The 12,021-nt window shown below is 41.6% G+C and overlaps 1 protein-coding gene across 3 annotated transcripts in view; it reads left to right on the top strand.

Annotated features, from left to right (window-relative positions):
* LOC106800273 (NBPF family member NBPF6-like) overlaps positions 1–12,021 on the top strand; it is a 38,935-nt gene that overhangs the window by 4,137 nt on the left and 22,777 nt on the right. For all 3 annotated transcript variants that reach the window (XM_087444543.1, XM_087444546.1, XM_087444550.1), the window contains exons 2-4: positions 7,062–7,272; positions 9,318–9,420; positions 10,686–10,900. In XM_087444543.1, the coding sequence (XP_087300669.1) occupies positions 7,095–7,272; positions 9,318–9,420; positions 10,686–10,900 (496 nt within the window). In that variant the 5' untranslated portion in view covers positions 7,062–7,094. The remainder of the gene's footprint in view (positions 1–7,061; positions 7,273–9,317; positions 9,421–10,685; positions 10,901–12,021) is intronic.

Consider the following 12,021-nt stretch of genomic DNA (forward strand, 5'->3'; position numbering starts at 1 on the left):
GCTTATGATAGATGGCAATTTAAAAAGGGAAAAATCAATTTAAAGACCAGGAATAATTACTTGCAATATGTATATCTGACAAGGACTTATCCAAAGTATACAAAGAACTTATACAAGTCCCAAAGAAAATTACAAGGGGGTGGCCCCGTGGCAGAGTGGTTCAAGTTCCAGGCACTGTGATTCAGCGGCTTGGGTTCATGGATTGGGATCTCGGACGCGGACCTGCTCCACTCATCAGTCACGTTGTGGCAGCGTCCCACATACAAATAGAGGAAGACTGGCACAAATGTTAGCTCAGGGTGAATCTTCCTCAGCAAGATAAAGAACACCACAAACAACCTAGTTTATTAATGAGCAGAAGATTAGAAAAGGCACTTCACATAAGGAGATAGCCACATGACTAGAAAGCTTTTGAAACCAAAATGGCAAACCTCTACACAGTCACCAGAATGGCTAAAATTAAAAAGATCGAAATACTAAGTGTGGGAGAATGTAGAGAAACTGGAAGTGTCTTGTATTTGGATGGAACTGTAAAATGATACAACTACTTTGCAAGAGTCTCTGTCAGTTTCTACTGTTTCACCAGGCAATTCTATTCCTAGGTATAGGTACCCAGGACAAACAAGTGATTATCTCCACAAAAAATATATATACATGAATAGTCATAGTTACTTCATGCATAATAACCAAAACCAAATCTGTCCATCATCAGAAAAATGGATAATGAAATTGTGCTATAATTATAAAACAGAATATTTCTTGGCAATAAAAAAACCAAATTACTGACACGGGTAGCCTGTTATGATTGAATCTCAAAACCAGATATTGAGGGAAAGAACACAGAACAAAAGAGAACATACTGCGTTCCATTTATATGAAGTGCAAAAGTAAGCAAAATTAATCTATGGTGAGAGAATTAGAATATGTTTTTCTTTGGGGGATGGGTATTGACTGGCAAGGAGTGTGACAGAACTTTGGGGGATGATGGAAAACGATCTGTTTCTTGGTCTGGGTGGTGATTACACAATGCATACCTGTTAAATTCACTGTGCTGTACACTGAAGTTTTGTGCATTTTGCCCTAGGTAAATTGTACCTCAATAAAGAAATGTGAGCAATAAAAAGGAGAGAGAGGGGATGACAAAGAGTAAAAAAGGTGAGAAATGACAGAAAATAGGTAACAAATATTCAAAATATAAATAAAAAGATTCTCTTGAGAAGAAACCCAAAGCAATGGAACAGAACAAACACTAAAATGTATGGTTAAACCAAAAGAGATAGTGAAATTTAAAAGTTCAAATAATATTAAAATGACACGCTGCTGTCTTGGGAAAATCACCCTCGAACAACAAACACTGAGACTTATTCCAACAAAAGTACTGCCATTCAGTTGGATACAATGCTACAGGGTTGACTTTGAAGGCCAAACAGAAATGGTTTCTGATGCTCAGTCCTCTCCTCTCTAGATTTGCGATCTTGGGAGATTTTGTAGTCATTCTGAGTTTTCTTTTCTCATAACGAAAAGGATAAAACTTGACTAATAAGATAGTTCATAAGCTTAAATATGATCACTGGAACAATAATAGGTGCTAAGAACATATTTGTCATCCCTTACTCCCTTTAAATCTGTAGACAGAAAACTATTGGCAGAGAGCAGATTAGTTGTTCTAAAATAAACATTTTCCCACCATTTCTAGAGAGAAGTCGTGTATGCAGTACAAAGAATTGGAGAGGAACAAGACCCTTTTGAACAGCCATCCCCAAACTCTGAAGCAGGGCTAGTTTTCACCTAACACCAGTGATGAAAGTCTTGGCTGAGTCCAACCCCTGCAGTCATTGCTGTCTGGAGTGGAAGGATGGAGTCCACTATAGCTTTCGAACATCCTGGACTCCCAAGTGTTTCTCAGAAAGACACTCAAGCACTTGTTCAACTCTAAAGATATTGAACAATTTTTGAACCCAGGAGAGGTCAAGGAGAAGCTGTCCCGCATGACCAGAACTCTCATCTCAATCAAAGCCAGGATGTTAATAAATACCATTTCCCAGATCTCTGTTATAGCACAAGGATGCTCCATTGGAGTGTGTGGCAGATTGTGAATATCAATCAAGTGGGATATATATATATGTGTATCAATTTACAGGAATCAAAGTTCAAAAATGTCCCCCTACCCTAAACCAGGAAAGTTCTAATTCAAAGCAGTGTGTTGAAGAATATATAGGTGTAATCTTTGTGATCTTTGATTAGGTAATGATTTCTTAGATATGACAGCTAAAGCAAAAACAACCAATGAATAAATAGATTGGAGTTCATCAAAATTAAATTTTTTTGTGCTTCAAACGATGCTAACGTGGAAGTGAAAGGACAACCCACAGAATCAGAGAAGATAGCTGCAAAACATGTATCTGACAAGTGCCTAGTATCCAGAATATATGAAGAACTCTTACAACTCAACAGTAAAAAGACAAATAGTCTAATATATCAATGGAAAAAGGATTTGAACAGACATTTCTCTATAGAAGATGTACAAATGACCAATAAGCACATGAAAAGATGCTCAACCTCATCAGTCATTAAGAAAATGGAACTCAAACCTGCAAGGAGATACCATTTCACACCCACTAGTATTAAAAGATAGGCAGTAACACGTGTTGAGGAAGATGTGGAGAAAGTGGAATCCTCCTGCATTGCTAGTGGGAATGTAAAATTTCAAATTCTAGCTTGCTTTGGAAAACAGTTTGTCAGTGGCTCAAAGTTAAATCTAGAGCTGATGTAGACATAGCAATTCCACTCCTAGGTATATATTTTCAAGAGAATTGAAAACATATGGTCACAAACAAACTTGCACATATATTGAATACAAATATTCATAGCAGCATTATTCATAACAGCCAAAAGTAGAAACAACCCAAATATTCATCAACTGATGAACGGACAAAATGTAGTATAGTCATAAAATGAACTATTATTCAAATATGAAAATAATAAAGTACCGATACACGCCAAACCATGGATGAACCTTGAAAACATGATGCTAAATGAAGAAGCCAGACACCAAAGACCACAGGTTGTATGATTCCATTTAGAAGAAATGCCCAGATCAGGCAAATCCATAGAGAGAGAAAATAGATTAGCGGTTGCCAAGGGCTGGGAGAAGGGGGAAATAGGGAGTGACTGCCGGTAGGTACGGTGTTCCGTTTTTGAGGTAATGAAAATATTCAGGAATTAGAGAGTGCTGATGCTTCCACAACCTTGCAAATAGACTAAAAGTCACTGATTTGTACACAAAACGGTGAATTTTACAGTTTATGAATTATGCCATAATGATAATAATCAGCAACATGACTTTGCACATTCCTATGCCCTGTATTTTCATTAAAAAATGTGCCTCAAATTACTAGCCAGTGGCCATAATAGGATGCTGTTAGCCTGCTGTGAAAAATATATGGGATGAAAAAACAAAATGCAGCTATCTTTTGGTAGAAATGAAGTATAGGCAAAGGAAGCACCCACTTGGAAAAACCTGAGATGAGAGTGAACTGGAAAATGTGGGAACGGGGTTTGAGGGAGAGGGGGACTCTACCTGACATCTGGCTGCATACAGCCAGGGGATCTTGGGCCAGTTAAAGACCCTCTCTATGCCTTGGTTTCTTCATCTGCAAACAGGGGAAAGTAATGCTTTCATCACGAGTCGATTCCGAAGATTAGAATTAATAATATATCTGAAATGATCATCCCCCAAACTGTGAGGAAGGTTGATGATATCAGTGGGTCCTCAACCTATTTCACATCCGAGTAACTTTAACACATAGATTCCATGCTCCACCTAAGCCCACCAGATCAGAATCACTACAAATGAGGACCATGAACTTGATTTGTGCTAACTCTCCCAGATGATTCTTAGAATGATCCACTTGGGGGTGGGAGAAACACTGAGCTGTATAACTTTTACCCAAAACACAAAAGTAGGACAGAGCAGAACCACAAGGATATTTTCAATCCATTCTCTAAAGCGGAGGAGGAACTGTTGGAGGACCCTAGACTTGAAAGGGACCTGGCCAATCTGACCCCGTTTTAACCTCATCCGGTTTACAGCAAAGACGCAAGCCCTTGGGGACATACGCCTGACGTACCTACAGTCCACCTTGAAAACAACAAAAGCCCTAATTTCAAATTCTAGCTTGCTTTGAATGGAAGTTAATTTTACCCTTATTTGCTCGTTGAAGGAACCAGTCTTCTCCTAGCCTCTTACCTTACAAAAATAAATCATATTGCTGTTAATTCAAACGTCAAGAGAGATATTTAAGTAAGAAAGTCTTATAAATATTCTAGCCAGTTAAGAAACCAGAAAGTTAGCAAGTCCACTCAAGTTCAGGTCAGTTCAGCCCAATAGATCACAGTCACTGAGACGTGACTCCGGAGTTAAAGGGAAATTATCCCTTTCTGTCATTTGACATCATACCGACTTGAATGAGGTGGAAAGCAGCTGCCCATTCTCAGATATGGGTCACTCTTGCCTCCAGACTGTGTCTGACGTGACACCGCAAGCATTTCAGGGAGACTCTGGAAGAGCCCAGCCATCACTTCTGTTATTGGACGTGCCTGGAGATGGGTTAGTAGAACAAAGTAGGGCTCTAGAAGCAAAGCCAGGTCACAGAGAGAGAAAAAGAGCAGCAGTAAATGGGACAAATGTAGGATAAAAACAAAACAGGTTTCTCTTATTTTAACAAAATGGAAGGCAATCACTTCTTTGCTCTTATAACAAAAAGTGTTTTTTCTGTTTTTAATTTGGCCAAATAAATTTCTTAATGTCCCTCTTGTTCGGGTTTCTTACTTTATTTATGGACAACAGTATTACCTCAAAGGCTTATGATGAAAATAAAATGCGGTCATATGTCTACTGTGCTTAGCAAAGTGCCTGGCCCAGTATCACTCAATGGACTATTACTGTTATTATGATTACTATAATTAGCACTGCAAAAAACTCATTCGTGTGTGACTTCAAGTAAGTCACATAACTTTTGTGAGCCTTCGCTTTCATCATTTTTAAAGTGAAGGAATTTGACAAACTTTTCTTTCTCCCGTAGAATGTCAGGTCCCACAGACACCAGAAAATAGATTTCTTTAAAGCCTTTGGTGGATCTCACACACCAATATCTTTACATGGTGTAGATGAAGGATGGCGTGGGATGGGGAGAAGATAAACTTTCAAAAGTGGTTGATCCGGTCCTCCATGCTTCACTTTGACATGCATGCTAGGTGGCACATGGTTACACCAGCTGCACCCTCAACTCAGGCAAGTCCAGTAGCTAAACTGAAGAAAGCGATGCTCCGGGGGATCTCCCAAGTCTCAGGCTCACAAGACCCAGGTGCGGTCAGATGCAGAAGAAGTGAGGAGGGGGTTCAGGGCATCATTTTCTGCTGCCTGCCCCACCCTCTCTTCTAAACCTCAGCTTCTATGTCACTGAACCCCATTCCACACGTACACTGTGGATCATCAACCATCCCTGACCCATGACCTTGAGCTGACCGTGTTCTGTTAGCAGAATACAACTACATTTAAATGGCATAGGACAACTCAAAGAGATCTATCAAGTAAAGATCCATAAAAGCTGTTCTGGATCCCTGTCTGTTCAATATGTGTGTGAACTGAATGAACATAAAAAATAGCATCAGGTTGATAAGTCTTTCCAAAAGAATGGTCACTACGTGTATTTAAGGATATACAACTAAACTATTTTAATCATTTTGACAGCTTGGAAAGAACTCTCATGGGACTAGAATGAAATCCGTAAGTGACAAATATGAAATATAGTGTTTAGTGACATTAAAGAAAAACAACAGAAGAGCAACTGACAGATAGAAGAGGAGTTTAGGAGGTAGGGGTGTCACTTGACTTCAGTTTAATGAAAAGCCAACATGCTGCCCCACTGATGGGTAAGAAGCTGACATAACACAGGGATGCAGCGAGAAGAAATGGAGAGAGTCAGGACAGGACACATTTTTGTGCATTTATTATTCATTCACTTAGTGTGATGCTCTGGGTTTTGTCCTACACTTTTTTTGTGTGTGTGTGTGAGGAAGATCAGCCCTGAGCTAACATCCATGCCAATCCTCCTCTTTTTGCTGAGGAAGTCCGGCCCTGAACTAACATCTATTGCCAGTCCTCCTCCTTTTACTCCCCAAAGCCCCAGTAGATAGTTGTATGTCATAGTTGCACATCCTTTTAGTTGCTGTATGTAGGATGCCGCCTCAGCATGGCTCGACAAGTGGTGCTTCAGTGCGTGCCCCGGATCCGAACCTGGGCCGCCAGTAGTGGAGCACGCGCACTTAACTGCTAAGTCACAGGGCCGGCCACTGTCCTCCACTTTTTTACAGATATAGAAAAAACTGGAGAAGTTCCAGAGAAGAACATCATGAGAGTCTAAAAGTTTGACATCTTTCACTTGTGGAAAAGCCTTAAGATCTGTTTTAGTTTAACGAGAAGGTTGGTGACTTCATGACAGCCCTGAAGGAAAGAAAAGTTATTGGGAAACAATTTCTGTCTTGATGTTTTTATAAACACACAAGAACGAACACTGAGAAATTATTATGCTTAGCTATTTCTTGGAAAGAGAATAGTTGTGGTATCAGCACAAGGGCCGACAGCTATTGAGAGTGGCTGCTGAGGGGTGGTCCCCATTGCTGGTGACCTTCAGTAGAAATCAGACATCTTTGTGTAGCAGCTTGGCCTAGGCACTTGGAAGGCAAGGGCTCCTAAGATTCCATGACACCCCCCACCTTCCAATTCTGTTATGGCAACTCCAGACCGTTACCTGGCACGCTGGGTCCTCCCTCACTCACTCCTCTTGGAGTGTGAGCTACGGACAGTGCCTTCGGCTCTGAGCTCTGGCATCTTGAACCTTGTTTTGGGGGTTCCGGACTCTCAAGTATTGTGGGGTGTTGATCAAGTCGTTGCCAACAGTAAGTTAAGAAACCCTGTATCATCACCCCTCAGTCCTGATTAAATCTATTTGATTTCACTTGTTTTTAACCCGTTCTGTGTTTGGGTTTCTTCTCCCCAGTCCCTGGCTCTACCTCTTCTGCCGCACGTCACCATGGCAGAATCTTTAGGCCCTTTGTCTGATCCGAGGGCTGAAAGTACCATCCTGGAAATCAACCAGCAGCTTCAATCCCAGCTGGCACAAAGCAAACAGGACTTTAGAGACCTCAGAGAGAAATTTCTTGTATCTGAATCTACTGCCTACATCCTGGCCAACCAGCTGCAGAAATACAGTAAGTCCTACAGGGTCATGGTCACCAGAGTGATGAATGATCACTGTCTTCCCTCTAAGAAACTAAAAACTCTCCAGACCTTATCTTCCATTCTCTTGGGCAAAATAGCTTTCACTCAGACCAGGATCCAGGAAAGGTACAAGTGGGTATCTTAGTCTCAGTGTGCTGAGCATGGGAAAACTGAGGCACAAAGAGTTGAGGGGCTTTGCCAGGTTTGCAGTGAGGTGTAAGGTGGAATTAAACTTCAGATCCCGGTTACTGATCCCGGTGCAGGCACAGAACTGCCTGTTTCTCTCAGGAACAGGCTAAACTGTTGCTCTCAGCATCCTCTTTGTACTGAGCGAGATCCTGCGTCACTGTTGGCAGAAACGTCGAGGACTAATGAACTCCCTCAGTTCAGGCTTCTCTGAGGTCCCATTGGCAAAGCGCTGTGCTAGTTTCACTGGGAAAACGGGGTGATGGTACACGCTGGGGGAAGCAGGTGATGGTACCTGCCTTAAAGGAGCTTGAAGATGAGTCCGCTCCTCACTGAAACTGTGCTATCCATGAGGGATGCCATCAAGACGGAGACTACGCTGCTGAGAGGGAAGCTGAGCTTCCTGAGCACAGGCTCTTCTTTCTGAGCCCGAGGAAGCCATTTTACCACTGTGGTGAGGTTGAGGGTGTTTCTGGGGAAATCAGAGAATCTGTACCACCCCCTCTGTCTCTCTCTGAGCTGGTGAACCTCTGATGATGCAGGATGGCCAGCAGGTCCAGGTGATATTGAGGGTCTGGGACATGAGACATGTGGCCAAAGTGAGAATGAGGGTAAGTGGGGGAGGCCACCAGCCCCAGGACAATTTCAAGCCAGTGTTTGGGGCAGGGCCTTCCCTCCCCCAGTCAGATTTACGATTGGAAACTCGATCACCCGTTCAGTAAGAGGGGGCTGTAGTGACGAAAGGAATCTTGAGAATGGGGGCCCGTGCACAACAGAGTGATTAGAAGGAATCTTGACAACTCTGAGCCGGAATTGGTGGCATTTTCCAATAGACCATTGTGGGAGGGGTTAAGTTAAAATGACTGACAGAGAAATGTAAAAAATTGAAGACTGCTATTTAAGCAAGTGAAGAGACTAGCTTTTGAGAAAGGACAAACTAAGTTTTATTTACGTCTTTTTTTATAATCGTAACATAACTGAAGGAAACAAATTTTGAAGACGGTGAAGAAGAATGATGTCACCAGAGATGTTGGTATTGAGGTAACACAGTGCAGTGATAAAGAGCATGGACACTGGGCCAGTCTTCTTGGGCTCAAATCCAAGTTGTGGATCTTTCTGTGCCTCAGTTTCCTCCTCTGTTAATGTGGTGCTCTCATAGTACCTACTTTTTTGAGTGGTTGCAATGAATTACATGAGTTATTTCTCTAAAGCTCCTTAAACAGTTCTTCGCACAGAGCAAACACTATTTATGAGTTCTTGCTTCACTACTTTTAATTTAAAACAAACGTTATTAGTGTCCGTGCATGTTTCCTTCAGGGATTTATAGTCATGTGTGATATTGTACAGAACTGTATTCACATAAATGTTTTTCATCTTTAAGGTACTTGTGCTTGAAATTCTGAGCTGAGGGGAACCAACAGTCAGCAGTCCTAGGGGCCTTCCCAAGCACACAGGAATCGCTACTTCATGCCCCTGCTTAGCGTTTTACTCAAGAGGCTGCAAGTCTAGGTCAAGTGGCCCATGACTCAGGGTCGGTCTCAGGGAATTGAATTCTGACCTTGCCAAATACCAGTTAATCTTGTCTGGTTACTTTTTCTGCCTTGGAACTTCTCTTTCCTCAGTTCTAAAATGGAGAGTAACCAAACGACATGCAGTTGGGAGGCTGAGGAATAAGATGTGGAAATCCCAGCAGAGAGCCTGGTGCTGGGGTTATGTCTCTCTCTGAGAGAGAGACAGAGAGAGAGAGAGACAGAGAGAGAGAGATGGACCCTGCCTCCTCCCTTGAAGGCAGTGACCACAGCAACATGGCCAGCTTTCCACTGAGGCGGGCATCTCTGTCTTTTCTCAGAGTGTGGAGAGTGCAAAGGCATCGTTGAGTCCGTGCTGGGAGAGAAGCTGCAGTTTGAGGAGGGGAAGCTGACAGAGAAGGCAGCCTTAGTTGAGAAGCTCAGGTAAGGAGAGCTCTCTGCTGGGCAGCTGGTGGGAAGTTGTAGGAATCTCTGAAGAAGGGCAAGGAGCAACTCTGGGCCAGGAGAAGGGCAGAAATTTTCATGACAGGCACATGCATACGGATATTTATAAAACAATTAGAGAACAATAATTGGTAAATGATGGACTCCAATTACTCAAGGCCTCCTTTACTCTTTTTTGAAAATAAAATTTATTGATGTGAAAAGCACGTAACATAAAGTTGACCAAATTTGAGTGAACCCTTCAGTGGCATTTAGTACATTCACGATGTTGTGCAATCACCACCTCACTTACCTTTAATCACAATCACCTCCTGACGGACTACAGCTTGTCATCCTTGCTTTCAGTAAAAAGCCGTCTTTCTGAAGATTTTGAGAAACCTCCATACTGTTTTCCGTAGTGGCGGCTCCAATTTACATTCCCACCAACAGCATACGAGGGTTTCCTTTCCTCCACCTGCATGTTGCATCTAAAAAACAAAACAAAACAAAACAAAGAGACTCATAGACACGGGAAGAAACTGATGGTTACCAGAGGGGGGAGTGGGAGGGGGGCGGTGGCAAAATGAGTGAAGGGGATTAAGAGGTAGAAACTTCCAGTTATGAAATAAGTAAGTCATGGGGATGGAATGTAGAGCATAGGAAATATAGTCCATAATACTCTCATAACTTTGTATGGTGACAGATGGTAACTAGACTTATCGTGGTGATCATTTCATAATGTATATAAATATCAAATCACTATGATATACACCTGAAGCAAATAGGATATTGTATGTCAATTATGCTCTGAGAAATCTTTTAAAACTGCTGTCTTGTTGACACTGTCCTTCTCATATTCTTTCCAATTAACACCAGCTGTGCCTGTCCACATTTCTGCGTCTGGTTCTGTGTCCAGTCACTACATAAGGCACTGTGTGCATTTTTACATCAAAATGCACATAGCCATTCAGTAAGGAACTGAAGGGACATCTTTATAAAGCAGGTTTAGGGAGACAGTTGGCTTTGCTTATAGAAGAACAAGATGAATGGGATGTCAAGGGATCTTACAGGAGCACTCTCTAATACAGAGGAAGCCTTTGTTTTACCATCTTCTTTCTCTTTACCACAGGCGGGTCACCACACATACGCCCGAATTCTGCTTGAGGGCTCCTTGGGGATATTCTCACGGAAATCTCCTTTAAAATTCCTATAACCTATGGTTCAACTCTTTGCACTTTTAAATGTTCTCTTGTGTCCCCCCTTAGGAAATGTGATATCCTAATTCAAGATCAGGCTCAAGAGCTGACCCAGTTACAGCAAAAGATACAGGAAGGCAGAAAAGTCTCTGTCGTACTCAATCAGTGTCTCCAAGACCTCCTCAGCCACAATGACCCTGCCAACTACCAGGGGCAGGGCTTCCGAGAGCAACTGGCTGAGGGACACAGGCTGGCAGAGCGCCTTGCCCAAAAGCTCAGCCCAGGTAAGGCAGTCACAGGCCCTGATTGTATTGAGCTGTTCCAAGAGATTCCACTTACAAGGGAATTTTGTTTTTAACCGGCTGGTCTGGTTTCCATGTCACATTTGGAGTCACAACAGGACCAGGGCTGGCAGGGTGGGAACAGTGAGGAGAAATGCCCGGGGTACAGGCCATTCTGGTCCAACTGTCTGCTTCTACCCCGAGGGGTGGTGAATTGCATTAATTGATTTTTGAATGTTGAACCATCTGCATACCTGGAATAAATCTTGCTGAGATGTGGTGTATAATTCTTTTTATACTTTGTTGGATTCAACTTGTCAAATTTTGTTGATGATTCTTGCACCTGTGTTCGTGGGACATATCGGCCTGTAGTTTTCCTTTCTGTAGTGTCTTTGTCTGGTTTTGGTAGTAGGTTAATGCTGACTTCATAGAATGTGTTAGGATGTATTCCTTCTGTTTCTATTTTCTGGAAGAGATTGTAGAGAATTGGGATAATTTCTTCCTTAAATGTTTCAGAGAATTCATCAGTGAATTTTTCTGGGCCTGGTGCTTTCTGTTTTGCAAGATTATTAATTATTGTTTCAATTTCTGTAGTAGATATAAGCCTATTGGGATTATCTATTTCTCCTTCTGTGAGTTTTGGTAGATTGTGTCTTTCAAGAAATGGATCTATTTTAAAATTTTAGGGCACAGAATTGTTCCTAATATTCCTCTATTATCCATTTGATGTCCATCCGATCAGTAGTGATGGTCCCTCTTTCATTTCTCATATTCGTAATTTGTATCTTCTCTCTTTTCTTCTTAGTTAATCTGGCTAGAGGTTCATCAATTTTGTTGGGCATTTCTAAGAATGTGCTTCGGGTTTTGTCAATTTTCTCTATTGATTTCTTGTTTTCAATTACATTGATTTCTGCTTTAATTTCATTACTTTTTTCTTCTGCTTACATTTAATTTTTTCTTCTTTGTCTTGTACCCTATGATGGAATATTAGATTATTGATTTTAGATCCTTCTTCTTTTCTAATATATGCAATGCAATGCTATAAATTTCCCTCTAAGCACTGCTTTTGCTGCATCGCACAAATCTTGATTATATTTCATTTTCGTTTAGTTCAAAATATTTTT

The sequence above is a fragment of the Ceratotherium simum genome, chromosome 2 (genome assembly GCF_057802395.1).
Source record: "Ceratotherium simum simum isolate JZ-2026a chromosome 2, ASM5780239v1, whole genome shotgun sequence".
Taxonomy (NCBI): Eukaryota; Metazoa; Chordata; class Mammalia; order Perissodactyla; family Rhinocerotidae; genus Ceratotherium; species Ceratotherium simum.